Source organism: Mastomys coucha, unplaced genomic scaffold (assembly GCF_008632895.1).
Source record: "Mastomys coucha isolate ucsf_1 unplaced genomic scaffold, UCSF_Mcou_1 pScaffold15, whole genome shotgun sequence".
Classification (NCBI taxonomy): domain Eukaryota; kingdom Metazoa; phylum Chordata; class Mammalia; order Rodentia; family Muridae; genus Mastomys; species Mastomys coucha.
In genome coordinates this window covers 87,141,423-87,167,751 of record NW_022196897.1, presented here as the reverse complement: position 1 = coordinate 87,167,751, position 26,329 = coordinate 87,141,423, and the positions used below count along the sequence as shown (strand labels likewise).

At 45.8% G+C, this 26,329-nt stretch overlaps 1 protein-coding gene across 6 annotated transcripts in view; it reads left to right on the top strand.

The window, feature by feature from the left end:
• The window catches only part of Prr5l (proline rich 5 like), a 174,566-nt gene that overhangs the window by 106,019 nt on the left and 42,218 nt on the right, over positions 1-26,329 (top strand). For 3 of the 6 annotated variants that reach the window (XM_031371141.1, XM_031371140.1, XM_031371142.1), the window contains exons 2-5: positions 3,992-4,123; positions 5,589-5,866; positions 7,066-7,146; positions 24,596-24,644. In XM_031371141.1, the coding sequence (XP_031227001.1) occupies positions 5,703-5,866; positions 7,066-7,146; positions 24,596-24,644 (294 nt within the window). In that variant the 5' untranslated portion in view covers positions 3,992-4,123; positions 5,589-5,702. The remainder of the gene's footprint in view (positions 1-3,991; positions 4,124-5,588; positions 5,867-7,065; positions 7,147-24,595; positions 24,645-26,329) is intronic. The other 3 variants (XM_031371145.1, XM_031371144.1, XM_031371143.1) reach the window with 1 other exon arrangement.

Here is a 26,329-nt window from a genome sequence, read left to right as displayed (position 1 = left end):
GGTGGTGGTAGTGGGGGGTGGTGGTGGTGGTGATGGTGATGATGGTAGTAGAGGTGGTGGTGGTGGTGATGATGATGATATAGACTGGTATGTTCATCTCTGGTCTTCACAACATCTCACCAAGGAAACTCTCCCTACCTCTGATTCTTGATGTTGGCCCTGTAGTTCAGATAGTCCAAGGCTATGCATGCAGTAAGTATTAGGTTCTAGTGTCTGCTGTAACAAGTGACCACACAACCCTTGTGGCTTAAAACAACAGAAACTTATTTACCTATAGTTATGGCAAGCTAAGGTCCAGAATCAAGTTGTATTTGAGGCAATACTCCTTTTGGAAGCTCTTGGAGACTGCTGGTTTCTTTCCCCTTCCTGATTCTGAGAGACTCCTTGTGGCAGCATCGCTGCAGTCTTTACCTCTGTCTTCCCATCTGCTGTGCTGTCTGTCTTCTCTGCTCTTTCTTTGTCTTCTTCACCCCACGATTGAGGCTGCATGGACTGCATGTAGAACCCACCAATCCTGGAGAATCACTTGCTCTTAAAGAGTTTAACTTCATCATAGCTTCTGCTGTATGAGGAATACTTATGAATTCTGGGGATTAAGGCCTAAAAATAAGCCTGTCCTGGTGGCACATACCTGTAACCCCAGCACTTAGGAGGTGGCTCATAAGTTCAAGGACATCTCATCTATATAGTGTATGTAAAGCCAACCTGGGCTGTGTGAGATTTTTGTCTAGAGGATATCCTCACCTCAGTCATTCTTTGTGCCTTCCTCTGAGTGACAGGAGGAACCGCGGTGACAACTCCTGTGATCCATAGCCTGGAGTGGCATAGTCTTGTGGTGGTTTATCCTCTGGAGCCAGACACATCTCCCCTTAACCCTTTCCTGTGCGCTATTTCTGAACTGGTGTGTGAGTGGATGTTAGAGCCACAGAGTGAAACTGGCTAATAACCATCAGATCCAGCCATCAGAAACACATCAAGGCCCCAAGACCCACGAGTGAATTCATCCTTTGCAGTTCCAGAACCCTGAAGTCTTCCTAAATGTCCTTCCATAGGGGAGTGGCTAAATAATTTCCTAAGTACCATCCTAATAGTAAAGCAGACCAACACAAAATGAAATGAGACTACTGTAGTGTAGTAGGAGGAAGAAAGAATTAGTCATCCTTGTTTTAAAAAACATGGCTATTTAAAGTGAAGCGAGGGCTGAGGAATTGTCTGTCAATAAAGTGCTTGCTCCGCAGGCATAAAGACTTGAGTTTGCTCCTGAGAATCCACGTAGAAAAGCCACATGTGCTGGTGTGTGCTTGTAATTCCAGTGTTGGGAAGGCAGAGACGGACAGATCCCTGGGGCTTACGGGGGCAGCTGAAGGACGCCTCTAGCGACCGAGGGAAGCACTGCTGTCCTCCCACTGCTGTGTGGGCTGAACAATCTAGAAAGGGAGCCAGGCAATGTTCTTTCATTGGCTTGGTCAGTACCATGTCTCACTCACCCTTGTCAGGTACTCTCGTGAGTGAGTAAGGGCTCTGGCAGGCCCCAGAATGGCAAACATGGCTTCAGCAGGTTTTGCTTTTTACCTCTGCACCCATTCCCTTTACCTTGCTAAACTGTTAGATTACATCCCTAAAGCTAACCACCAAGTTCATGCCCTTATTTGGACACTTCCTCCTTCTGACGGTGACCGCAAGGCCCAGCTACCAAAGTATTGAAGTCCAGAAATCAAAAGCCCCCTTTTGGCTGTCCTAATTAACATGCCCAATCAAAGCAAACCAACTTGTCCTAACACAGGGTTCGGTTCCCCCTTCCCCTTTATAAACTGCCATTTGTCTACAGGCCACATCTGTCTCCAGAAGCACTCCTTTGTCCCTTGGCTGCAAATACATCTCCTTTGTGCGGAGACCTTGGCCATGGTGCGTCCCAGGCCATCCTTTCCAGTGAGTGCTTTACAAGTATTCACTCATTAAAGGATTCACTGTTGGCGTACCCTTTCCTAGGGAGAAATATCAAGCTTCAGAGGTCAAGTACCTTGTCCAAGTTCATACAGTGGGTAAGGGTGGCTGTCTGACTGGCTCAGCCTGCATTTCCTATGGCTTCCTTTCTCTTTCTCTGTTCCTCCTGCCCCAATCATGTATGGCCAGTAGTTTACTTATCTCAGGGGCATGAGACTTAGATTTTCATAAGAAGGCCGGCGACTGACACTTCAAACTCACTAGGGTCCTGTCTCACTCAGTTCAGTAGGAAAGTAGCAAGTGACAAGGGACTGGGAAGGAAGGCCGACCTTGTCACCTGTTAGTGACTTGCCTCTAGCTATCGTGTGCCCTCAGGTTGGTTCCCTAACTTCTCTAACTTAGATGGCATTTTGGGAGAGCTGAATAAGTCACCTTGGTGACAGCACCCAGCCTCCTGCTGAGCAGCTGCCTGCATTTCATTCATGGTTGACTCTACCTTTGTCTTGAACAATGAGCTAAGGCTTGAGTGTTCACTGGTGAGTGACTCTTTTGGCCTCCTTGGAGCTGCAGAATGTCCCAGGTCTGACACTGGGGAATGGATGTTCTAGTTTGTGCTTGATGCTATGTTGGAGATTTGGATGAGTCTTTTTGCTCATTTGCTCCACATTTGTTAGTTCTAAATGGCTGTACTCTCGGGTCCCGTCTGTTCATCATTTCTGACTTGTCATTTCTGGGTCAGGACAAGCCTATGCCTGAAGGGACAGTGTCGTAGCATGTATATGCAGAGTGTGCCAACCATCCTTTCTTCAGGCCCTTGTCAGCAGGTCCCATAGTGTCCTCCCACGGTCTCCGTGCAGTTGCTTGGCTCTGTGACAAGCAGTGATGGTGTGGACCACATGCTGTCTTCATGCTATCGTCATTTGAGAAGGGAACAGTTTGGGGTTGAAAAACAAGTCAGAAGGAGCTCCTTGCTGTATTGCTGACCCTTGACTCAGGGTGTGGGCAATGGGATCATTGTCCTTTGGACTGAAAATTACCCTTGTTTATAAGGGAGCAGGCCATGTTCCTGGAGCTGTCCCATGTGACCAAGGCTGCCATGGGTGTGTGTTGGGGGGGGGGGGGGGGGAATGCTCAGATAGCTTGAGATGGGAGACCTGGGAGCTGTAGCTGATGCTCAGTTAGCAGGAGCCTCTTTTTATCCTCTGGAATCTCAGCCCCTAGGAGAAGTTAGGCATGCGTGCAACCCCTGACAATGTGGCTTCTGAAGTTTTCTGCTTCCCTGAGCTAGTGCCCCTGAGTGGGTGGTAGCTTCATTGCCTCCGGTTAAGGTCCTCACAAAGTGAGTTAATATCCGGTAATTACACAGTGAGCTGCACTTCACAGGCCTTTCAAAGCTGGGGCCGGCCCAGGGACGCATCCTGTCTAAATAGAGAGACCTTTCCTGACAAGTGAAACCTCCTCCAGCCAGTGTCGGGATTCTGAGGGATGCATGGTTTTATTTTGCCTTTCCCTCATCACTGGCATGCACAGATCTTTCCAGATTCTGAGGTATTTGGGAACCTGTTGTAACCCTCTCTGAAACATAACAGGCTTCTGCAACACTCACTGGTCAATTCTAATAACTGTGGCAGACTCTTCTAGAAAATGACACAGGAGTCCGCCTCTTCTCCTGTTACAAAGTTACAGAAGGGAACTAGGTGTCCTTCTGCTGAAGCTTGGTCTTAGGAATCCAGTGTAAATAGGCCCATGGCTGACACTTAGCCGCCAGTACCTCCTCCACCCCTCCCTGTCAAGGTGCATTGTCACTGTCAGGGTACTGGCCATGGTGTCCCTCCCCTGTCCATCAAATGCTGTAGGACTTTGTCAGCCAACTTGCAGACTGACTCTCGAGGCTAGAATCTTCCTTTTCTTTCCTCCTTGGTCTCTCGTCTGATTTATCTGAGGTAACTTGGCCAGAAGTATCAGAAAAACCAAAAACGACCACTCAGACAAATCCAGCAAACCATGTCAAGGGAAAGCACCTTTGGCTGTCTCCTGTTTCTTGTAGGACTTCTGTCTGCGGAGAGGATTACAACGGTTGGTCCAAGAGCAATGGGAGAGAGCTAGCTGTCCCTGAGGCCCAGGAGCTCTGCTGAGCATGTCAGCTGATCTCATTTCATCCTTCCCCTGGTCCTGTGAGGTTGGTACATTAGCACCTGAGAACATGAGACAGTGTGTGTCTGAAGTCACACAACTTGGAAGGCGCTGAGTAAATTCTTGAAACTCAGAACCAAAGTTTATTGCTAAGCCATTGGTGTCCACCAGTAGCTATAAAGCCCCTTGTGATTTGCCACAAGGAACGAGATTTGTGTGTGTGTGTGTCTGCACGCGCACACACATGCTGTCTGGAACTGGACATTGGACCTGAAGAGCTTAAGGCATGCATACATGCCAAACAATTGCTCTGCTACTGAGTTACATCCCCAGACCTCTCTCTCTCTCTCTCTTTTTTTTTTTTTTACCTAAAACAAAGGTTTATTTACTTAATGTGTGTGTGTGTGTGTGTGTGTGTGTGTGTGCACGCATGTACACAGTAGTGCGCTTGTGAAAGTCAGAGGACAACTTTGAAAGTTGGTTTTCCTTTTATTATAAAGATTGAACTCTGGGTTGTCATGCTTCGTGGCTGGCTCCTTTACCTTCTGAGCCATCTTGTGGACATTTTTTATAAATTTTTACTTTTTCTTTTGAGTTGGGGTTCTAGTTAAGTTTTCCAGGTTGACCTTGTACTCAACAGTGATATGTATCCGAGAAATGCTTTGATTTCAGATTTCTCTTGCTTTAACCTTCTGAGTAGTTGAGATTATCAGCCTATACGTAGTCCTGCCTAGGCGCAAAATTATTGGACCAAACCTTTCAAAACTTAGCTCAGAAACTTGGGAAAGGGAATAAGCAAGACATGAAGCTTGGGGCAGGGTCACGAGATAGATAAATGGGACACAGTGTGATAGTCCCGTGGCCATCATCTTATCATCTCCCAGTATCTCAGCGCTTGGAGCATATAGGCTCAGTAAGTAAATAGACAGGTTCTGGAATAGTCAGTCATCTTTCTCCATAGAGTATGTGTCCCTGGGAAGAGATTTTGAGTGTTTGACACATTACAATGGTTAATCCGTGTTGAACAGTAATTATGTCCTAATGGATAGAATGAACACATAGCAGGTAGGAAAGCGATGGTGAAATGCTTCTAGGAGAGGGAGCCCCTTGACATGGCTAGTAGGACAGAGGGTGGACGGTCTTTATTGCCTAGGAAAGGGAACATTTGCCTTCTTCTTGAGGTATTCACAAAGGCTAGCTTTGTGTTAGGGCTTGGTGTGCAGCTCAGTCATAGAGTGCTGGCCTACCATACACTAAGCCATGGTCCCACACCCAACACACACACACACACATACACATAAACACACACATACACACACACACACACACACACACACACACACACACACACACACACACACACACACACGGGAGCCTCAGCCGCAATGGAGGCTCTTGCTGTGTCTCTCTCTTCATTGATTTTTAGGATCATTTAGCTAGAGAGTCTATCCAGCATCCTTCAGTTACGTGTTTTCCGCCAGGTTCTCAATAAAGGTTGTCTCTCATTTCAGGTGTTGGCTGAGTAGTTTTTAACATACCCCAGCAGCAGCGTTGGGAGAAGCCTTTCCTGTGAGTGGCCAGAAGCGTCTGGTCCTCAAGACACAGCTCAATCATCACCTGGACTTATGACCCGCGGCCTTGCTCCCCTCCTGCCCACTGAGTTCCACAAGATGGGCTCCTTCCGGCGGCCTAGACCACGATTTATGAGCTCCCCAGTGCTCAGCGAGCTGCCCCGCTTTCAGGCTGCCCGGCAGGCTCTGCAGCTAAGTTCTAACTCTGCCTGGAACAGGTAAGGGCTTGTGGGACCAACGCCTCCAGGGAGGGCTTTGGGGTGACCCGGGGGTGGGCTTAGCATCTGCTGCCTCTGAGAACATTGCTCATGACGTCTGATCATGGTATCGATGATGAATGGGACAAGTACCCCTGTTTTCATACCAAGAAAATAGCTCATTGTGAGTACTGGCCTGTCAGAGCCAGTTTTACCAGCCTAGGATCATTGGGTTAGAATTTACAGTTACTGTTCATGCCCTTGAACACCCTACACTGGGTGAGAATCTAAGGGTCTGTCAAGTGACCTCACATCACCCGTTTCTCTTTTAGGAAGTTTAGGTGTGTTTCTGTGCAGAACTCAATGAATGGCCTATGCCACAGTCTCTTTCACTGGAGCCACTGGTGCATGGGGGGAGGAGATGTAGCTTTGGAAGCTGTCCAGCCGAGTTTGTGAACCAAGCCCCAAGCACATCAGCCAATCAGTACTGCCTTATAAGTCGGTAGGCTATTGGTTTTCAAATCTGTATTGGACTCTGGATAAATGAAAGCATTTCTGAACGTTCTGAGTGCCTTTTCAGTGACTGACCATTGGGCACGCTCAGCTGATGCAGCTCAGGAGAGCTGAATTCTGAGGATCAGTGTCCTTTGTAAAATTCCTCAGCACAGACAAGATTATATAATAAGCTCTTCTGCTGATGGCTCTGGCTTCGGTCCTTCAGGATGTGGAGTTGAGCTCTGACTGTGGCCCTTTAAAAGATAGAACTCTATGCTAGTATACTCTGGGGTGAAATAAAGGGACAAGGCAGGACCATGGAAAATTCTATTAGAAAGGCAGTTATCAGTTCTGTCTGAGATGGTGGCTTCCCAGTTGTAAGAACCCAGGCAGGTTCAGCTCCTGCTGGCAATGAGTGCTTTTCAGATGCTTGCAGAACCCAGTGATGCAGTTCTCAGAGAGCTGATCCATTGCCTCCCTCCATGTGAGCAAGGGAAGAAGCCCTGGGTGACCCCCAAGAGGCCTAGAATTACCATTTTGAATTCTTTTGCCTCACCCTCCTCAATACTTCATACTTCTGGGACATTAAGCAGAGAGAGAGAGAAGATAGCTGTGTGTATGGCCTAGGCTTCCCAGCCCTTCTATGACCTCCTCTCTGGGCTGTTTGAAAATATGGCCCCTGAAGGCAGATCACCTAACTGGGATGTGTTTCTTTCTCTCTGCAGTGTGCAGACAGCTGTGATCAACGTTTTCAAAGGGGGTGGCTTGCAGAACAATGAGCTGTATGCACTGAATGAAAGCATCAGGTACTTGGCTGGCCAACACCAGTGCTGTTTTCCTGTTACGGGACTTAGGGTTCTCTGCACCTCTCATCCCCACAGCCCTGCTTGGTCCTTGTTGCTCCTCTGTTTGCTGTTAAATTGTTCTTGTGGTTGCTGTGTTCTGAAAGCTTCACCATCTAGACTTCTCATTCTGAAATGTTGCCTATGCCCATGTATATAATGCACTTGTGCTGGAGGTACAGGTTGATAGATGTGGGCTGGTACAAATTCTATAGATATTTATTGAGCTCTGTCTAACCATTAAGCATTGTATTAGGTAATATGACCTAGTGTTTGGAGCCAGATTACTTAAGACTTATTGCTATTAATAAAAGACTTAGTAACAAATATTAGAGTATCTCCTCAATAGCCAAGTGCTGGAGCAGTCACATGAGAACCTTGGTTGTTGTTGTTATGGTCTGTGTGTATGTTTATTTTTGAGACAAGCCCACAATGACCTTGAACTTACTGTGTAACTGAGGATGGCCTTGAATGCCTGATCCTCCTGTCTCCATCTCCGGAGTGCTGGGATTACAAATGTCGGCCACCATCTTTGATTTGTAAGATGCTGGGGGTGAAGCTCAGGACCTCTCGCATGGTGGACAAACATTCTGTTAACTGAGCCACCTCCCCAGCTCACTCTCGTGGAATGTATAGTCAGAAGGGAAGCTGCTCATTAGTCAACCAACCGTGACATGGTTGGTATGATAAAGTGTGGTGATGTGACTTGGTTTTGCCAAGAAGTCAAGGGACAGTAGCGGCGATGCTTATGCTATGATCTGAGGGGCAACCGGGATGCGTTTGGGGAAGGAGGCTTCAGGTGGGAGAATCGGCACATACATTGGTTCTATGCTTGCAATAAGCAAGGAACTGAAGGAAACCAAAATACGGAGGGTGCAGGAGGAAGGGTGGTAATACGGTTGGATTTGTGTCTTGGTGAAATGACAGCCCCAGGCTCAACTAGGGTTAGGAGGTTGAATTAGCTAGTCTTTTAATTCCTCTCTGGATATGTTAAATACAGAACATCTAGGCTAAAGACCAGCCTTGCAGTGGACAGAACAACAAACAAGGCCATTGTCCAGGCTTTGTTTCTGTTGAATTAAGGTCTGTGTTAAGGTCAGCTGGGTGTTTAAGAGCTCTGTTTTCATTAAAACCTGTACATCACGTAAGCAAACAGCTGTGTTACATTTCTCCTGTGCACTTGAATTTCATGTCACAATTACATAAATGTGGGAAGAGACAAAAGAGACTGTCTAGCCCAAAGCCTCATTTTACAGGGGAGGAAAGTGAGGTCCCAAGAAGGTTTGGGTCAGGGGCAAAGCTGGGTCACCAGCCGTAGACTAGCAAGAAAGAGCTCGGCTTATTCCAAGCACTGAGTTCCTGGCCTTTTCCTGAGGTTCTTCAGCCCCAAGTAGAAGTATAAATAAATAAGTCAGTGGATCAGGAATGCGCTAATTGTTTCTCACCTCAGGAGACAGATCCTGACATTGTACTTCAAAGGTCTTAGTGGGCAGCTAGGAAGGTGGGGGCCAACCTTGATGCCACCTGCCCTGCAGCCCGGGGAAGCAGAAGCTACTGCCTGCCAAGGGGTCTTCTGAACGGGGAGGCTGACTTGAGCAGTTAGCGATGCTCCTGCAGTTAAGATTTTCATTTAAAACTTCTTCATGTTTTTGTTTCTTTTAAAAATTATTTCAGGGAGGGGGGAGAACAGGGGTTTGTTTTAGTTTTTGTTTCTTTTCTTTTCTTTTTTTCTTTTCTTTTTTCTTTTATTTTTGGAGGGGAACCTGGGAAAGGAGATAGTGTAAATAAAGAAAACATCTAAGAAAAAAAAAAGAAAAAAATTAAAATAAGTACACAAGTAATTTATTTGGCTTTTGAGTTAGAGATGTTTTTTTCATAATTCCAGCTTTAAATAGTATTTACTCTGCAGACAATAAGGTTAAAATATGCTTTAAAAGACAAAAAAAAAATTATTTCAGACTCGCACTATGTAGCCCTAGCTTTCCTGGAACTTACTTTGTAGACCAAGCTGGCATCTAACCTACAGAGATCTTCCTGCCTCTGCATCTTGAGTACTGGAATTCAAGGCATGAGCCACAGTGCCCAGCTCTTTTACATTTAAAAATGTTTTTAAATTATCCCCTTTTAATTGGTATATCTGACTTTCAAACGTTGTCTTTAAAAAAATGTAAATTCCTCCAAGTTCTGGTGCAGACCAAACAAAACACTCTGGTTCCAAGCCTGGCCAGGAAGCCACACTAAAGAAGGGCCACAGTATCTATAGAATGACTTTTCTGTTACGGCAATGTGTTGTATCCTAGACAACTTGAGGCACCCACTATGTACGCATATGTCTGTCTCTTCATTATGTAGTTTACAAATAAGAAAACCATGCATGAGAGAAAACACATGATCTGTCCACAGTTGCACAACTTTACAGGTGGATCTGGATTTGAACTCCCGCCTGAACACCTGCATCTGAAAAGCCACACTTAGTCTACTTGGGTTGCTGTAATAAGTGACGTTAATGACGGGAACTTATTTCCTTATGTTCCAGAGCCCAGAAGTTCAAGATGCTGACCAGCTTTGGTTTCTGGTGATGGCTTGCTTAGAATCACCACTTTACCATGAGCTCACATGACCTCTTCTTTGTATGTTTAAAGGTAGAAAGCCAGCTTTCTGGGGTTCCTTAGAAGGACACCAATCTACCTTGAGGACTGTACCCTTAAAAGCCATCTAGAGTTCAACATCTCCCGAAGGCCCCATCGTACCATCATGCTGAGGGGCAGGGCTTAGATATAGGAATTAGGAGGTGGTGCATAGTTCAGCACACAGCCAAACCTTGGTCTGCACCATGTTGTGGTGTCTGGAAGAAGTCTGTTAATGGGAGGATAGTTGAACTAATGTTCTTGGTTTTTTTTTTCTGCTTTTGTTCCCCCCCCCCCCCAGAGGTCCTTGGTGAGCCCATCAGTTACTGTGTTCTGATTATACACACCCTCCCTTCCCCCCAAGAAATAGCACTCCTACAGATATTCTGTGCAGTTTAGGGTTACCACTAAACAACCCCCTAGGTGTGATTTGAGCCTAGAGTCAGCTGTAGCCTTTAGAAAGCAGAGCTCGGCCTCTGTTTGCCTTTAGTATTTTTGCTTTTTTTGGCTTCTTTTAACCTAGTAGCTGGAGTGGAGACAAGGTTCCCTAACACAGAGGCGTAGAGTACATCTGGGACTGTGAACCATGTCCCAGGCAGATATGTGACTTGGTGTCTTAGTCACTGTTCTGTTGCTGTGAACAGACACCGTAATCAAGGCAATGCTTATAAAGAAAAACATTTGGGTTGGGGGAGCACTGCTTAAGAATTCAGAAGGTTAGTCTATGAGTATCATGATGGGAAGCAGACAGGCATGGCACAGGAGCAGTAGCTGAGAGCTTTGCATCCTGATTCACAAGTAACAGGTGGAGAGACACTGGGCCTACTGAGGACTTTTGAAACTTCTAAGCCCACCCCCAGTTACATGCCTCTAACAAGGACACACCTCCTAATCCTTCCAAACAGTTCCACTAACTGGGGGACCAAACATTCAAACACACAAACCTATAGAGTTCATTTTCTTTTTTTTTTATTAGATGTTTTCTTTATTTACATGTCATACAATATCTCCTTTCCCAGGTTCCCCTATAAAATAAAATAAAATAAAATAACAAAAACAAACCCCTGTTCCCTCCCCTCCCTCCCCCTGCTCACCACCCCACACTCTCCTGCTTATTGGCCCTGGCATTCCCCTACACTGGGGCACAGAACCATCACAGGGTCAAGGGCCTCTCCTCCCATTGATGACCGACTTGGCCATCCTATGCTATACATATGCTGCTGGAGCCATGAGTCCCACCATGTGTACTCTTTGGTTGGTGGTTTAATCCCTCGGAATTCTGAGGGTACTAGTCAGTTCATATTGTTGTTCGTCCTAAGGGGCTGCAAACCCTTCAGCTCCTTGAGTCCTTGCTCTAGCTCCTTCATTGGGGACTCTGTACTCAGTCCAATGGGTGGCTGTGAGCCTCTACTTCTGTATTAGTTGGGTACTGGCAGAGCCTCTCAGGAGGCTCCTGTCATCCAGCACTTGCTGGCATCCACAATCGTGTCTGGATTTGATGACTGAATATGGGAAGAATTCTCAGGTGGAGCAGTTTCTGGATTGTCCTTCCTTCAGTCTCTGCTCCATAGTTAGTCTCTACAACTCCTTCCATGGGTGTTTTGTTCCCCCTTTTAAGAAGGAATGAAGTATCCACACTTTGGTCTTCCTTTTTCTTGAATTTCTTGTGGTTTGTGGTTTGTACTTTGTGCATTCCGATCTTCTGGGCTAATATCCACTTATCAGAGAATGCATACCATGTGTGTCCTTTTGTGGCTGGGTTACCTCACTCAGGATGATATTCTCCAGATCCATCCATTTCCCCAAGAATTTTATAAATTCATTGTTTTTAATAGCTGAGTAGTACTCCATTGTGTAGATGTACCACATTTTCTGTATCCATTCCTCTGTTGAGGAACATCTGGGTTGTTTCCAGTTTCTGGCTATTATAAATAAGGCTGCTATGAACATAGTGGATTTTCATTCAAAAGTCCACACCTGGACATCTCAAATTACATAAAGCAAGTCAGCCAACATGCTTCCACATGGGCAAGTATATATAAACACACACAGCGGCCCGGTGACCTCGGTACTGAAGTGGATATGCCGCTCACATTCTCATTGTCACAGCCTTTGACTTTCCTTTTTCTTCTCCTAAGTTCTGTATGCAGGATAGATCAGTACTTTTAACATGGTGGAGGGCATAAAGGTGGATAACACAGGAATGTTGCAAAGAGGATGTGTTAGGAGGGAAGGCCGAGTTGTCCCCGGGTTCACTCTTCAGTTAATTCTATCAGCCCTACAATGTGGCCTATCCATTCTAGGCTCAATAGAATGTTTCAGTGTAAGAGAACCAGACACCACTGGATTCAGAGCCTGGGGAATCCAGACTCGTTGAGCCCTATGAGCTTGAGGGAGTTGCTTAATTTTTCTGTTTGTTTTTCCTTTCATTAAATGTGGGTGATAGTAGTACCAACCTCATGGTTGTACTCTTGCTTAAGTGTCTTTGGCCCAAAGTCTGATACAAAAGAAATGACAGGCTTTCTCTATTCTGTTATGAAGGGTGCTTAGAAATAATGGGGTTTAAATGCTGTAAAGGAGCGAGCCCACAGGGCTGAGTGATGAATTGTCCTGGGACAGAACCAGCATGACGATCTCCCTGGTGTTTTGGATCTGAGGTAACCTCACTTTGAACTTGAGAGCTGGATGGCTGCTCAGAGAGTGTGCTTGGAACTGAAGCTTGGGTGAGGCTGAGTTCTTACAAGGACAGCCAGCTATTTCTTCTTTCTGTGGAGACCAAGTCTAGAGGAAATGACTCTTTTGGTTCTCCATTCTATTCAGCCAAGCAATAAAAAACTTTTTGATGATCACCCAAGTCGCCAAGTCCTTAATTCTCCCCCCGGGCCTCTGATCCCAGCCAGATTTGGCTCACTTCCTTTTCCCCCTCTACCTTCCCGTCTTCCCTACCCTTCCCTCCTCATGTGTGTGTGTGTGTGTGTCTGTCTGTCTGTCTGTCTGTCTGTCTGTCTGTCTGTGTCTGCGTGTACACCTGAGGGCACAGGTTGAAATCAAGTGTCTTCTTTGGCTGTTTTTCATCTTATTCATTTTATTTATTCTTGGTCTCCTTGGGCATCTACATGCATGTGGTCTATCACAGATAGATACAGACACATAGATAAACATAGAGAGAGAGAGACACAGATACACATAAACACCCACATGTTAGGGTTTTCACCTTGTGTTTTTTTGGGGGGGTGGGGGACACTGAACCCAGGACATATCTATTTGACTAAGCTGGTTACCAGTGAGCTCTAGGAAACCGCCCCGATCCCAGTGCTGGCTGTGTTACAGACCCAAGCCACCATTCTCAGCTCTTTCGTGGGTCTTGGGTTCTGAACTCAGGTCCTTGTGTGTGTGCAACAGCACTTTGCTGACAGCTCTCATGGCTTTCTTTCTAGCAATGTGGTCAGGATGTACCTGGGAGAAATAGATGCTTGACAGTAGGAGCCAGTGTGCAGGATGCCCAGAAAGCAGGCACGCTTGTGTGACTGGATCTTATAATTCAGTCACTGCAAATGTTGGCCCTTTCTTTTCAGATGTGTCATTGAGAACACTGCCTTTGCAGATAGCCTTTGAAGTTGTACAGGGAAGAACTTTGCTCCAAGTGTGGCTGGGTTCGAAAACATAATATTGAATTTAGAGACAAGTATTTCCAGACCTTAGGAGTTAGTCCACCCCAAACAGAGTGGTCGGTGTTCCCTCATATGAAAGTCAAGGCACCTGTTTTGTCAATTTGAAAACCATAAATCAGAATATTTTCTTTTTTTTAAAAGATTTGTTTATTTTATACATATACATATATACATGTACACACACACACACACACACACACACACACACACACACACACACACATATATACTCTATAGTTATCTTCAGACACACCAGAAGAGGGCATCGGATCCCCATTAGAGATGGTTGTAAGCCACCATGTGGTTGCTGGGAATTGAACTCAGGACCTTTGGAAGAGCAGTCAGTACTCTTAACCTCTGAGCCATCTCTCCAGCCCCAGAATATTTTCTATTTGCAACTGCCTTAGGAAGTAGAACATGACTCAATATCTCCAAAGGCAAGGAGGTGACCTTTCCGAATAGAATTATTCTGGCCAGGTTGCCAGTCCTCACTGTCCACAGTGCTGGTTCAACCTGTACACCTTCCTGTCTGAATTCTCTGGAGCTTGGATATGGTGTTTTAATACTCCAGTGTCGCGGGAAATATTTAAAAAGAGAGCTGGCATGGTCCTGTGCTAATGCCAGCAACCTGTAGGCCACAGGGTTTCAGCCAGGTGATCTCAACTCTGGGCTCTATGCCTGCCAGCTCTCCGACGGTGGCCTCCCAAGTTCTTCTTGCTACCACGCAAAGCCCCACGCACCCCACAGTCAGCCATCACAACATCCAATTACCTGGGAGAATTAAAACTCTTAAAGCTTATAGTTAACCAATCAGGTTTATTTATCAATAAAATCACAATTTACAAGATACCAACACAATAATTTCAGAGCCAATTGATAATGATAAAAGCTTTATCCCAATTAATTATTCTATAGCCGGGCGGTGGTGGCGCACGCCTTTAATCCCAGCACTTGGGAGGCAGAGGCAGGCGGATTTCTGAGTTCGAAGCCAGCCTGGTCTACAGAGCGAGTTCCAGGACAACCAAGGCTACACAGAGAAACCCTGTCTCGAAAAACCAAAAAAAAAAAAAAAAAAAAAAAAAAAAAAAAAAAAAAAAAAAAGATGACCCAATTAATTATTCTAACCTTATAATATCAGAACCTGTGGCTTCAGCCATGCTCGTTCATGTCCGCCTCCATTCTCCTTCTTTTCTCTCCCCTGAGACACTCTCTGTCTCAGCAACTCTTAGCTCCGCCTCCCTTTTTTCTCTCCAATCACAGGCCTCCTCTGCACTAATGTAATTGGACAGGGAAAATCCTGCATCACTCCAGCTTCACCCCTGACAGGCATGGGCAAGTCCTGATGTAAATTGCATTCTTTCTTAGGAAACTATACTCTTATGTGGCCAGCAAGAGCTGGAACGGTGAGAAAATAAAGATTACCGTTTCCTGGTTCTCATGAGAACCTGGGTTAGGGTACATAGACAGAGGGACTATTGGTGCTGTTACATACTGATTGTTTGACTCTGCTTGGTCCTCAACGTGCTCCTGGGGAACCATTGAGATGGGTGGATCTGAACTTGTATTGGAGAAGAGCTGGTCAGGAAGACATTGATGTTTTACATGGGTGGCAGCAAATGGTCACATCATTAGACTAGGGACAGGACCGATCCCTAAACTGAAATCTGAGGGGTGAGCCGTTGGCAGTTGGGTACACAGGACAGTGAGGACATAACTGTCTGTTTCTCACCCTATATCCTTAGCTCCCAGGGAGGACTTTTTCTCTACAAAGATAAGCACTCAGAGGTAAGGCTTTTGGAAGCTGGAGACAGTTATCTGCAGTGGGCCTGAGACAGGAAATGTACATTCCTCCTCTCTCCAGTCACACCAGTTCTGTTCTTGGGGAAGAAGGTAATGGCATAATGGAACCCCAGAGATGTTTAAGGAGAAGAGGCTCTGGTGATTGTTGATCTCTGGCCAGTCTGAGCTGAGAATTCTGTCTGAGGACTCCAATGCTCAGATCCCAGAGAGCAATCTACCTTAGAGTTTCCCATCTGTCTGAGCTTACTAACTGTAGTGGAACCACCGCTGAGAAAAGCAGGGGGCTGAGAAGAGGGGAGCCTAAGTCCCACTGAAGGGTGGTTAATGGCACCAATGCCAGTGTGAAGCATGATTCCTTGAGGCAATGACTGTAGCAAGTACCTGCTGAGCAGAATGTGCCAGGCCCTTCTGAGGCTGTGTGTGGACTCACCCTTGTACAAGTGTCCTGCCGCAAAGTCGGATGCGGTCTCCCTGTTGTATGTGGGTGAAAGTACAGGTTCACAGAGGTAGACTAGCTCACCTGGGGCCATCTCTGCAAGAAGTGTTGGGACCTAGCCTGCCATGTTGTTGGAAGACACTAGAGTCCTGTAGGGCTGGCACAGGCCACATTCTGGCCTGATGCACCTGGGTATGGCCTCAGTTACAGATCTTGAAGTAAGTGTGGTTGATGGAATGATGTCTTTAAAAACAAAACCCTAATTTGGGCGGAGCCAAGTTTTTCTTTCCTTTCCTTTCCTTTCCTGTCCTTTCCTGTCTTTTCCTGTCCTGTCCTGTCCTTTCTTTCCCCCTCTCCTCATTCTTTTTGAGACATGTCTGCTTGTGTAGGCCCAGCTAACTTGTAACTCACATTGTAAACCAGGCTGGTCTTAGACTATCAGAGATTTCTGCCTCTCAAGTCCTTTATAACTTGTCTGATGACAAGTATACCACCAGGCCAGGCCCCTGAGGTCTGTCTTTTGAGCTCATCTGGTTATGCCTGATCTCACACCTTGTGCTGTAGTTGAGAAATTTGTCCTTAGGGGCAGGAGGTCCTTAACAAGAAGTGGCAACTGGAGACTACTGTGGGTGGCCCATGTGTTTGTCTAAATATTGTTAGAAATATACTCCTTTTCTCTAAAATTCAAGGTTTTTAGACTGCCTGGAAAGTTCCAGACTGGCAATATAAGATCCACAGTCCAGGCTTAGGTCAGTCAGGGGCCCTGAGACTTGCCTGCTGGTTTTAGAGGAATGCCCACCCTTTTGTTCCCAATGGCCATATTCCCTCCCTCCCCAGCTTGTCTTCTTCCTTTGTAGACATAGTGTACTGCCTCCATTTGAGTTCTCTGTGCAGTAGTCTCCTATGGGCAGAGGAGGACAATGTGAAAGATCCCCACCTGGGAGGCTGTTGGAGTATTGGAGTGTGTGCAAGCTGCCCCACGCAGCATGTACCTCATAATTAGGAACTTAGCTTGTGCCCATTATTGAGTGTCTTCCTTTTCTTTTTTTTTTTCTTTTTTTTTTTTTTTAAAGATTTATTTATTATATGTAAGTACACTGTAGCTGTCTTCAGATGCACCAGAAGAGGGCATCAGATCTCATTACAGATGGTTGTGAGCCACCATGTGGTTGCTGGGATTTGAACTCAGGACCTTCAGAAGAGCAGTCAGTGCTCTTAACCACTGAGCCATCTCTCCAGCCCCGAGTGTCTTCCTTTTCTTCAGTGCTCCCACTGATACCCATTGGGGTGTAGACAGATATGGGGAACTGGTAATGATGTGCCACATCCAGGGACACCGACTCCAGTGCATCCCAGTGGAATAGGCCAAAGGACTGTGAAAGGCAAGCTATTGTATGCTATGACTTAAAAGGCTGTTGCCTCCACATAGGTCTTGTTGTGGTTGCTAGGTGGGATCTTCAGAGGAAGAAGAGTCAGGTTGGCTGAGTACAGCTGTAACATCTGGCTTGAAGCCTGCCTGGAGGGCCTTGCTGTTTCTGGAGTTTGAGTTGAGGCAGGACCCACAAAGGGGCCTAGGGAGAAGTTGGGGTAGTCAAATACATAACAACTAGTATTGCTCTCTTGACCCTTCCTAGCTGAATCATCTCTAATGTTAACCTGGGAAGGTATTTCAAGCAAGCTGACAAACAGAAGGACTTGGCTATCCTGCTCCTCCACCCCTCAGCCCTTCACCCCTACGTGCAGGGATATGGTGGTTGGTGAGCCAGGTAGCTTCTGATACTCCCTTCGGCCCTGTGCCTGTGCTGGCTGGACCCCAACTTTGGAGCTGCCTGCTTTACTTTCAGGCCAACAAGACTGGAGATTGTGTGGGCAGCATGGTATGAGGAGGAGATCCAGGGTCTCGGTCAGTCATCCTCAGCCTTCCTATGACTGTGACCCTTTAATACAGTTCCTTATGTTGTGCCAACCCTTAACCATATGACCCTTAACCATAAAGTGGTTTTGTTGCTACTTCATAACTGTAAATTTTGCTAGTGTTATGAATTATAATGTAAATGTCCGCTATGTAGGATTATCCGATCTGTGATCCCCAAAGGGGCCTTGACCCATGGGGTTGAGAAACAGTGGACCATGTCATCACAGGAAGCCCTGTGAACTGGGGCGGCGGCTCAGCTGGTCAGTGTGGGCAGGTGTCAGGGTGGGACCCAGTATAGCCCAGTACCTTGTTCCTTCTTTTTCCCTGTTGTAGCTCCTTCTGCCTTCTCACTGAACTTCATACTGTTTCTGCTTTCACTGGCCTCACGTGTCCCACGTAAACATTTCCTTCCCACTGCTTTTGGCTCCCTCACTTCCTTCTAACACAGCTGCTTGTGGTGGAGTGGCTGCGAGCAGAAGTCTGTTGTCAGATGAAGCCAGGGGCCTGGGAATGTGAAACTGATCGTGTGGGGTGTGACCTGGACCACCTGCCCTTTCACGTCAGCCTCCATCCTCAGCAGCCCTTTCCCCCTTGTGGTATCTACCCTTTAACCCTTTGAGGGCTGTGCTCCAGGCCTAACATTGCTACTCCATTCACATGTTTCCCAGGGCCTAAATCTGAGGTTAGGAAAGCCCTGTCTGCTGTCCTGGGCAGGAGTCAAGGAGGAGAAGGATGGGAGTCCTAGGGCTGTAGGCTTCAGGATCAGCCAGACCTGGTAGAATCCTCATGAGCAACCCTTGCCGAGCTTTACCACAAGTCAGAAGCTCATCTGTAAAAGAAGATGAACTGCCTCTTGCAGTCATTCTGTCGTGTGGGTGTCTCACTCTCCATAGATTCTCGAGGATTGGGAGGTAGGAAGGTCACATGCATTTGCTTGCTTGCTGCTCACTGTCCGCATCAGGGAACTGGCCCTCCATACAGGCAGCTGCTTCCAGACTTAATGAGCTGCGGTCTCTGAGGTCATCTTGGTTAGAAGCGGGGCTGTTTCTGCTCCTCTGCAGATACTGCTCGGGCTAAACCACAGAAATACAAATACTGTGCATATCAGGGCCTGACACGCGTGAATAGTAAATTGACTTAGAAAATGAGACACTCCGTCTCAGGTACAGTTTGTGCTTATTCCTTATTATTTTAATTTGTTCCAGCAAGTGATTGCATTGCTATAGTCAGGGAAGAAGTCTGAGGCAAAACTGGGGAAAACAGAAGGTAGGTTGGCAGTATTCTAGGCTTCTGAGCTGCACAGGAACCTGTGTCTGGCTACTAGCAATCCAGAAGGTAATCCCTTTTGCAACTTGAGAATTGCTGTCTACCATCTCATGAATCTAGCCATCTTCTGCCTACTTTTCTCTTCTTTCTATGCTTTACTCATGAGTTAGATAAATGTTGTGAGCCAGATAGTGAGGGTAAGAGGGGAATTACCTTTGCTTTGATTTAGACCAGTATCTCTGATGCCTTGATTGTTTGGGTGGGACTGTGCGTGTGTGCATGTGTGGCCTGTATGTCTCTGTATGTGTGTCTGTGTGTATACATGTTTTTGTCTGTATGTTTCTCTGTATGTGAGTGGTGTGTTTGGGTGTGTCCTGTGTGTATGGTGTATGTATTTGTGTGTGTGTCCCTGTGTAGTGTGCTTGTATGTATATGCCGTGTGTGAGTGTATGTGTATATGTGTGTATGTCTGTGTGTTTCTGTATTGTGAGTGTATGTGTATATGTGTGTATGTCTGTGTGTTTCTGTATATGTGTGTCTCTGTATATGTGTCTGTGTGTATATGTATCTCTGTGTGTGTGTCTGTGTTTATATGAATGCAGGCACATGCATGCGTGTGGACCAGTGAACAACCTTGAATATCATTCCCTAGGAGCTATCCGTCCTGTTTTCTGAGTCTCAGTGACTTGGTCTCACCAGATCTGGTCAGCAAGCCCCAGGATTCCTCCCTGTCCCTATGTCCCCAGCTCTGGGGTTATAAGTACATGCCATCAGTCCTGTTTGGTTGGTTGGTTGTTTTTTTTTTTTGTTTTTTTGTTTGTTTTGTTTTGTTTTCTTTTCTTTTCTTTTTTAGCCTAGTTCTAGTCTCTAACTCAGGCTCCCAGTGTAATTCTTGAGAAATCTCAGCTTTTGAATGAGAGAGGAAAAGACCTTTGCCTGAATTCGTTCTCCTCTCCCTTTTGCACCTGGTAGCATATCTAACACATAACAGGTTTCTTGTAAATTATTATAAATCAAACAATTGATAAGTGGACTTTTTATACTCTTTGCCAGGTTCTCTTTTTCATTTCCGCGGGGAAGAGGCACAGAGTGTGTCCATAAGAGGGGCAGCACCTACTAGATTCCCCTGGAGATGGCAGTGTTATCTGAGTCAGGGTCAGAGACTGGGCTCTGGGTGCCCTAAGAAGCTAGACTCTACCACATATCCTCAATAGGTGATTTAAAATCAGGCTATGGTGAAATACAGGGAAAAAAAGATTAATCCAATATAGTGATGTTGAAAGGAGAACAAAAGGATCTAGCAGTCCATCTTTGGTATCCTGACATAAGAATTTAGGGGCTTAAATAAAGGCAAGAAGTATGCATAAGTAGGCAGTCTTGGTCAAAGTGTGGTCCTGGTCATCACGACCCACCGTTGTCTCAGATCCAGACTGTACTTTAAGATGCTCTGTCAAGGTGGCAAGCTACATGAAATCTCTTTCTGAAGACAAGTGTCCCCTTGGATTGGCACATGGGTTCTGTATTTTCCTCTTTTGAGCATGGGATTCCTGGGGAAATTCCAGTTTCTTAAGGACTATTGTCTCAGTGGTCTGATGGGTTATGGAAGAGGTACAAATGCCTCTTTCAGATGTCTTTACCGTCAGGATGGCCATAGACCGAGGTGGAAATATGGGAGTCCTTCTTAACTCTCAGTTTGGCTGACATATGAATGAATTTTTTTAGAGCCCTCCTTTCCTAGATAGACAAGGACAAACAGAATAGACAGTGTAGAGGTAGCTGTGTAACCTGACTTGGCTGTGGTCTACCCACAGGCTGGCCAGCCAGCACTGCTCCCATCCCTTGACCCAGGCCCCCTTTCCTTACCTCCTCTTCCTCCTCTGAGTCCCCTTGGATCAATGGTTCTCAGGTTACCAGCCTAGGGAGGGATGGAAGTGCAGGTTCTCAGAACTTTAGGATTCTGACACCCCTAAGCCTGCCTGCTTCCTGATATTACACTCTTGCTTTGAACTTACTCCCACAGCCCTTTCTTGGGTTTCAGACCATCCTCAGTTGTGGGCAGTAGACCGTACCACCAGACAAAAGAACTGCAAAGTTCAGAACCCCAGTAAAACTCATAACTGAAAATGACAGGAGTTTGAATTAGCTTCCGACCAGGCTTCTGTCCTGGAGCATGTGACCACAACACCCCACTAAGGATGATGACAACTGGTCACTCAGCATAGAACTTAGAGTTCTCCTTGCTAATGAAGTATCTAGATAGGACCCAGGTATTTAGCCAATGAGCTTCCCCTTCCTGGGCATCCCTTTGTGCAAAAGGTATTTAATCCCTGGTTCACCCTGAATAAGTCCTATACATCCTCATCCGTGATGAATAAAGCAGTTAGGACAAGTAAGGATTGTCTCCTTCATTAAGAATCTCTTTCGGGGGAGGCCTTCATCATACAGAACTGTGCCTAAGTCTCCTGTAGAAGCCCCTGCTACTTACTTAGAGCTAATCTGGATTCCCCACTCCCACCCCAGGCTCATTGCAGGCCTGCAGCCCAGTTCCCATCACCTCAAGGTCACCGGTGGAATCTGGGTATATAGGAGTTTGAGAACCACAGCCTCTGTCCTAGCCCCCGCTGGGATGTGTGTCTCTCACCCGAGAAACACAGGCTGGAGCCCCTATCTTAGACTGCATTTCACCTCCCCAGAGGGTCATGGTGGCCTCCCACAAGCCTGGCAGCCTAGCACCTCCCCTAGCTACATATTGGCAGCGTTCCAACACCACCGGGAAGAGGCACAAATGCAGACCCACGCACTCAGTAACCTTAGTGGTGGCTACTGTTAATTGTACTCAGACAGTCAAAAATATTATAGCTGGGGTTGAGGAGATGACTCAGCAATAAGGTATTGCCACATAAGTGTGTGGACCTGAGTTTGCTCACCAGTGCCCATGAAAATAGCAGGACATGGTGGTGTGTATTTGTAATCACAGTACTGGGAAGGCAGAGCCAGGAGGATCCCTGAGGCTCGATGGTCAGTGAGCCACGGGTCCTAGAGAGAGAGAGGCCTTGTCTCAGAAAACAAGATGCATGGCTCCCAAGCACATGAACATATATGAACATACACTTGCTTATACACATGTGTATATGCATGTGATTAAAAGATATAAGGTGGAGAATCTTTACTGTACCCCAGAAGCCTGGTTCCCATTTCCTCCTTTTCAAAAGCAGATGTTGTTATAACAGTATCTCATTGAGTAGTCTTCTAGAATATCTTTCTGCATGTGTAGGAATATGCACATAAATGCACCTGGTGCCGTGGGTTTCCCTATCCAAAGACTACAGACTAGATAAGATCAGGGTAATTAGATGGTAGGTATGTTTGAATGACCCTGAGTCCCTCTAACTTCAGGGAATCCAGTTTGCCAAAGTGTTGCCTGGCCCTCTTTAACTTCCAGTCACAGCTTCAGGGTCCTCTAGTCTCTTCCCTGGGGTAGGAGAGGAGGACACAGAGCCTTGTGTTTTTCTGTGTTATCCATGTGTCTAAAACTCAGGGTGCCTCAAGAATTCGCAGAAGCTGAGATTGCTGGCACAAGGCTCACACATGTTCAAGCCAGTCAAAATTCCAACACGGATGGGGGAAGGGCGCACAAGACCTACTCCTCACCCTTCCCACATCAGAGGAGCTACGATAGCTAATGACAGTAAGAGGAGACAGTAGTTTTCCTTTGGGGTGTGGCTACTAGTAACCTGGGTTTTCTCTGCCCTGTTAAGACTCTCTGGAAATACTTAGAGGCGTGTTTCTATGATGAATTGAAATTCCATAAAGTTGATGGTTAACAGTCATAGACACTGATTCCACGACATGTCGTTTGGTTTCAGTGTTATGTTAGTCCCTCAGTGTTATGTGAAATGGTCTATCTGATAGGATGTGGCTCTTCTTCACAAGTCTGACTTCTTCACCCAGGGTTTTGAGACTTGCTAGTGGATACAAAGGCTGTCAGGAGGTGTTTTTGCTTCTTGATCAGAGGCAGACTCCTTCCCTCATTTGGCTTTGAAACTTCCATGCACATGGTTCTGTTTTCTCCTGCCAATACATGCCTAGTACCACGGAGATCAGAAGACGGCCTAGGATCCTCTGGAACTGGAGTCACAGATAGTTTTACATTTATAGTCTAAGGTGAGAGACTTTCTTCTGTACCAGGTGACCTGGGCAGGCCTTAGACAAAGGACCCTCCTGTAAACCTCAGCTGCAGCATCTGTAAGACTGGGTGCAGAATAAGATTATTGTGAGCCTCCGTGTGGGTCCTAGGAATAGAACCTGGGTCCTCTACAAGAGCAGCAAATGCTCTTAGTGACTGAGCCATTTCTTCAGTCCAGCCCAATAGCTCTTGATACATTTCCATCTCTCATCAGACTTGTCCACAACTCAGAGACCCCTGGGGTGAATTGATAAGAGTGGTTCTTAGATTGCCAGCTGTAAAGTTGAATCTCAAAAATACTGCATCTGTTCCCTAAGATTTTTTCTGCTGTGGGAAAAGGAGGTACTTTTCATGTGTTTTCAGCTTTCCACACTGTTCTGGAACTTTCAAACCTGTGTGTTTCTTCTTTTGTCCCCAGTTTCTTCTTCCTGTTTCATGCACAGAATGACATATTGCTGTAACCGCCTGTTTATTTGTCAGTGACATGTGTGAGCATGTTTTGGGGGAAGTTAATACCCAGCAAGGTTGTCAGAAATGTGAGCATTTGCTCCTTAATAACCGTAGCAGGTGGGAGAGGCGATGAGAACATTGAAGTCAGGGAGATTTTGTTCCCTAGAGAACTCATTGGATTCCAGGAGCCTGTTTTTCTTGTTTTGTGCTTTTTCTCACCTTATCTGGATCAAACCCAAGATGGATCAGTAGGGACGGCCCCATTATTTTTTGCAGGAAGAAGAAATCTGTGTCCAAATCTCTTTCTCTCTATTTATTTATTTATTTATTTATTTATTTATTTATTTATATTTTTAGCACTCAGGATGCTTTCATATTGCCTTCTGAAGGCATATCTTAATATCTACACCCCCACCCAAGAGTGGGAGCCATGAGAGCAGAGACCTTGTCTGTCCTGTCACCCTGGTCTGTGCTGATGCTAGAACAATTTGTGGGAACATACTGGGAAGCTCAGTAAATGTGTTGCCTAGGTAACCAGAAACCCAGTTCTCCTCACTGTGATCCCTTTTGTAGACTGACCCAGTGTGTTCAGGGTGAGTTGAGACCATCCCAACATATCCTCAACATGGATTTCAAGTCTAGGCATCTCCGATGGACTTAGAGGACAGGAGATATGGAGTTCTAGGAAAAGTGTTCAGTTTACAGAGAAGGTCTAGGTTTGAACCTTGGCTCTTGGATAGATGGGAGTGGGCATGATTCCTGTATCTATGCAAGTTGTAACCATTATACCATCCTGCATATACTTGAAATCTTTGGGTGAGAAATATATAAAAAATATGCTTTAGACTTAAAAATGCTTGTAAATGTTATCTCTGCAGTAACACAGGGGTGGAGAGCTCTACCAGGACCTAGGAAAGAACATTTTTCTCCTCTGCCCCTGTGCTACTGGTAAACTATCGTCGTCAATGAGGAGTCCTCTGTCATTATTCTTTGGAATCCCTCTTCAGCAGCTATAACTGCATCAACAGCTGCCTGATTCTGATTCTGTGTTTCTCTCCCCAGGCGGCTGTTGAAGAGTGAACTTGGATCATTCATTACTGACTATTTCCAGGTAAGCTTGGAAGGTCCCAGCACCCATTATACATGCAATTCACAAACCAACAGGGCGAGGGGTGTCAATACTATCTATACATTTGAATGCCCCTTCAATGCCTTGAGTTAAATGTGCTGCAGAGGCTGTAGGGAGCTGCTGCATCCTCTTGGTCCCTGATGTTAGTGGAGGTCAGTCAGATAGATCCCTTGCTGTTTAAGGCTTTTGAGTCTCAGGACTCATTTATATTGTTAAAGATTGTTGCTCCTTTGGATTCCATCTGTCTGTCCTTATATGAGAAATTGTGCCTCAGAAGCTTTAAAATATGTCTTTAATTAACCTTACAGAAGAACACATAGCACTTCTATGAGAAAAACAAAAAAAGTTTCCAGAATAAAACAGAACAGTGGCATATGGCTTTCTAGAAGATGGTCTTTTCTCCTCCTTGCTTCTTACTCTGTGGATTGTGTAGCCCATGTCATGCAGTCACTGGACAGCTTCACTGTCCAGGGGAACCCTGGGACACAAGCAGGAAAAGGCAGAATCCATTTAATGTTCCTTAAGACATGGCTTTCCTCCAGAGGACTGTGACTTCCACCACTGCCCTAAATACGTCCTGTCCTATGTGTGGAATTTAATTGGGTTATGTGCCCTTTGAACAGTTTATTTCTTGTCACTAGGCCTCCTGGTCTGTTCTGTTGACAGCAGGATTGGTATGACAGGCAGACTTCCCTCCTGCCTACATATTGTTGTGGGACTAAGAAATCCAAAGTCCCAGGTGTGAGTGAGTGTGAGTGTGTGTGTGTTTCTCTCTGCAAAGGACAGTTCCTAAATCATAGACATAAGCTGCTTCGTTACCTCTGAGCAGAGGTGCTTGGGAGCTGGGGGTTGATGGTGAGTAACCAGCTATGTGACACTCCCATGAAGTCAGCCCCTGCTTCTCACTCATTTGCTAGATGGGTCTGGGCAAGCGGCTTTATTTCTGTCTGGCTTAGTTTCCTCGTTTGTAAGATGAGGACAAAAATATAGTTTACCCCATTGTGCAGTTTACATGCAATAACAGCAATGGAGAACTCAATGCTAGCTGTAGCATGTAACATAACACAGCATGTAACATGGCAACATAACATGGTGGTCCTGATGATGGACCTTGCGGCAGGCTACCCGGGTTCAGGAACTAGCACAGCCATTTACTGAATGTGGTGCCTGGAACAAGTTGTCATTTCTCTCTCTTTCAGTTTCCTCTTCTACAAAAAACAGGACCTAACCTTTAGGACCTACCCATATAGCGTTGCTGTAGGGACTAAATACATTTTTATTTACAAAAGCCCTTACTATCTAGCACAACATAAGAGAGTAAGTGTTTGTTAAATTTATCCTCGTTCTTATTTCTTATGCTGAGGCACAACCCCATCCATCGAATGGGAAAGGAATGTAAAAAGACACAGGATCTTGGTGGTGCTTTGTTTAGGATCTTGGTGGTAGTTTGTTTTGTGTTATTTTGTGTCCAAGGAGAGCTCAATTTTTAAAACTGTTTGGAAAGATTTTCGCAGTTAGAAAGTGGGACATCGTTTTGTTTATTGACTCAAGTATCAGGAAATGTCAAACTCCTGTGTCTACTATTAAAGGATGCCAGATGCCAGTGAGCTAAACACAAGCTCATACACACATGTGTATGTGCACATGTGCACGGGTGCGCAAACACA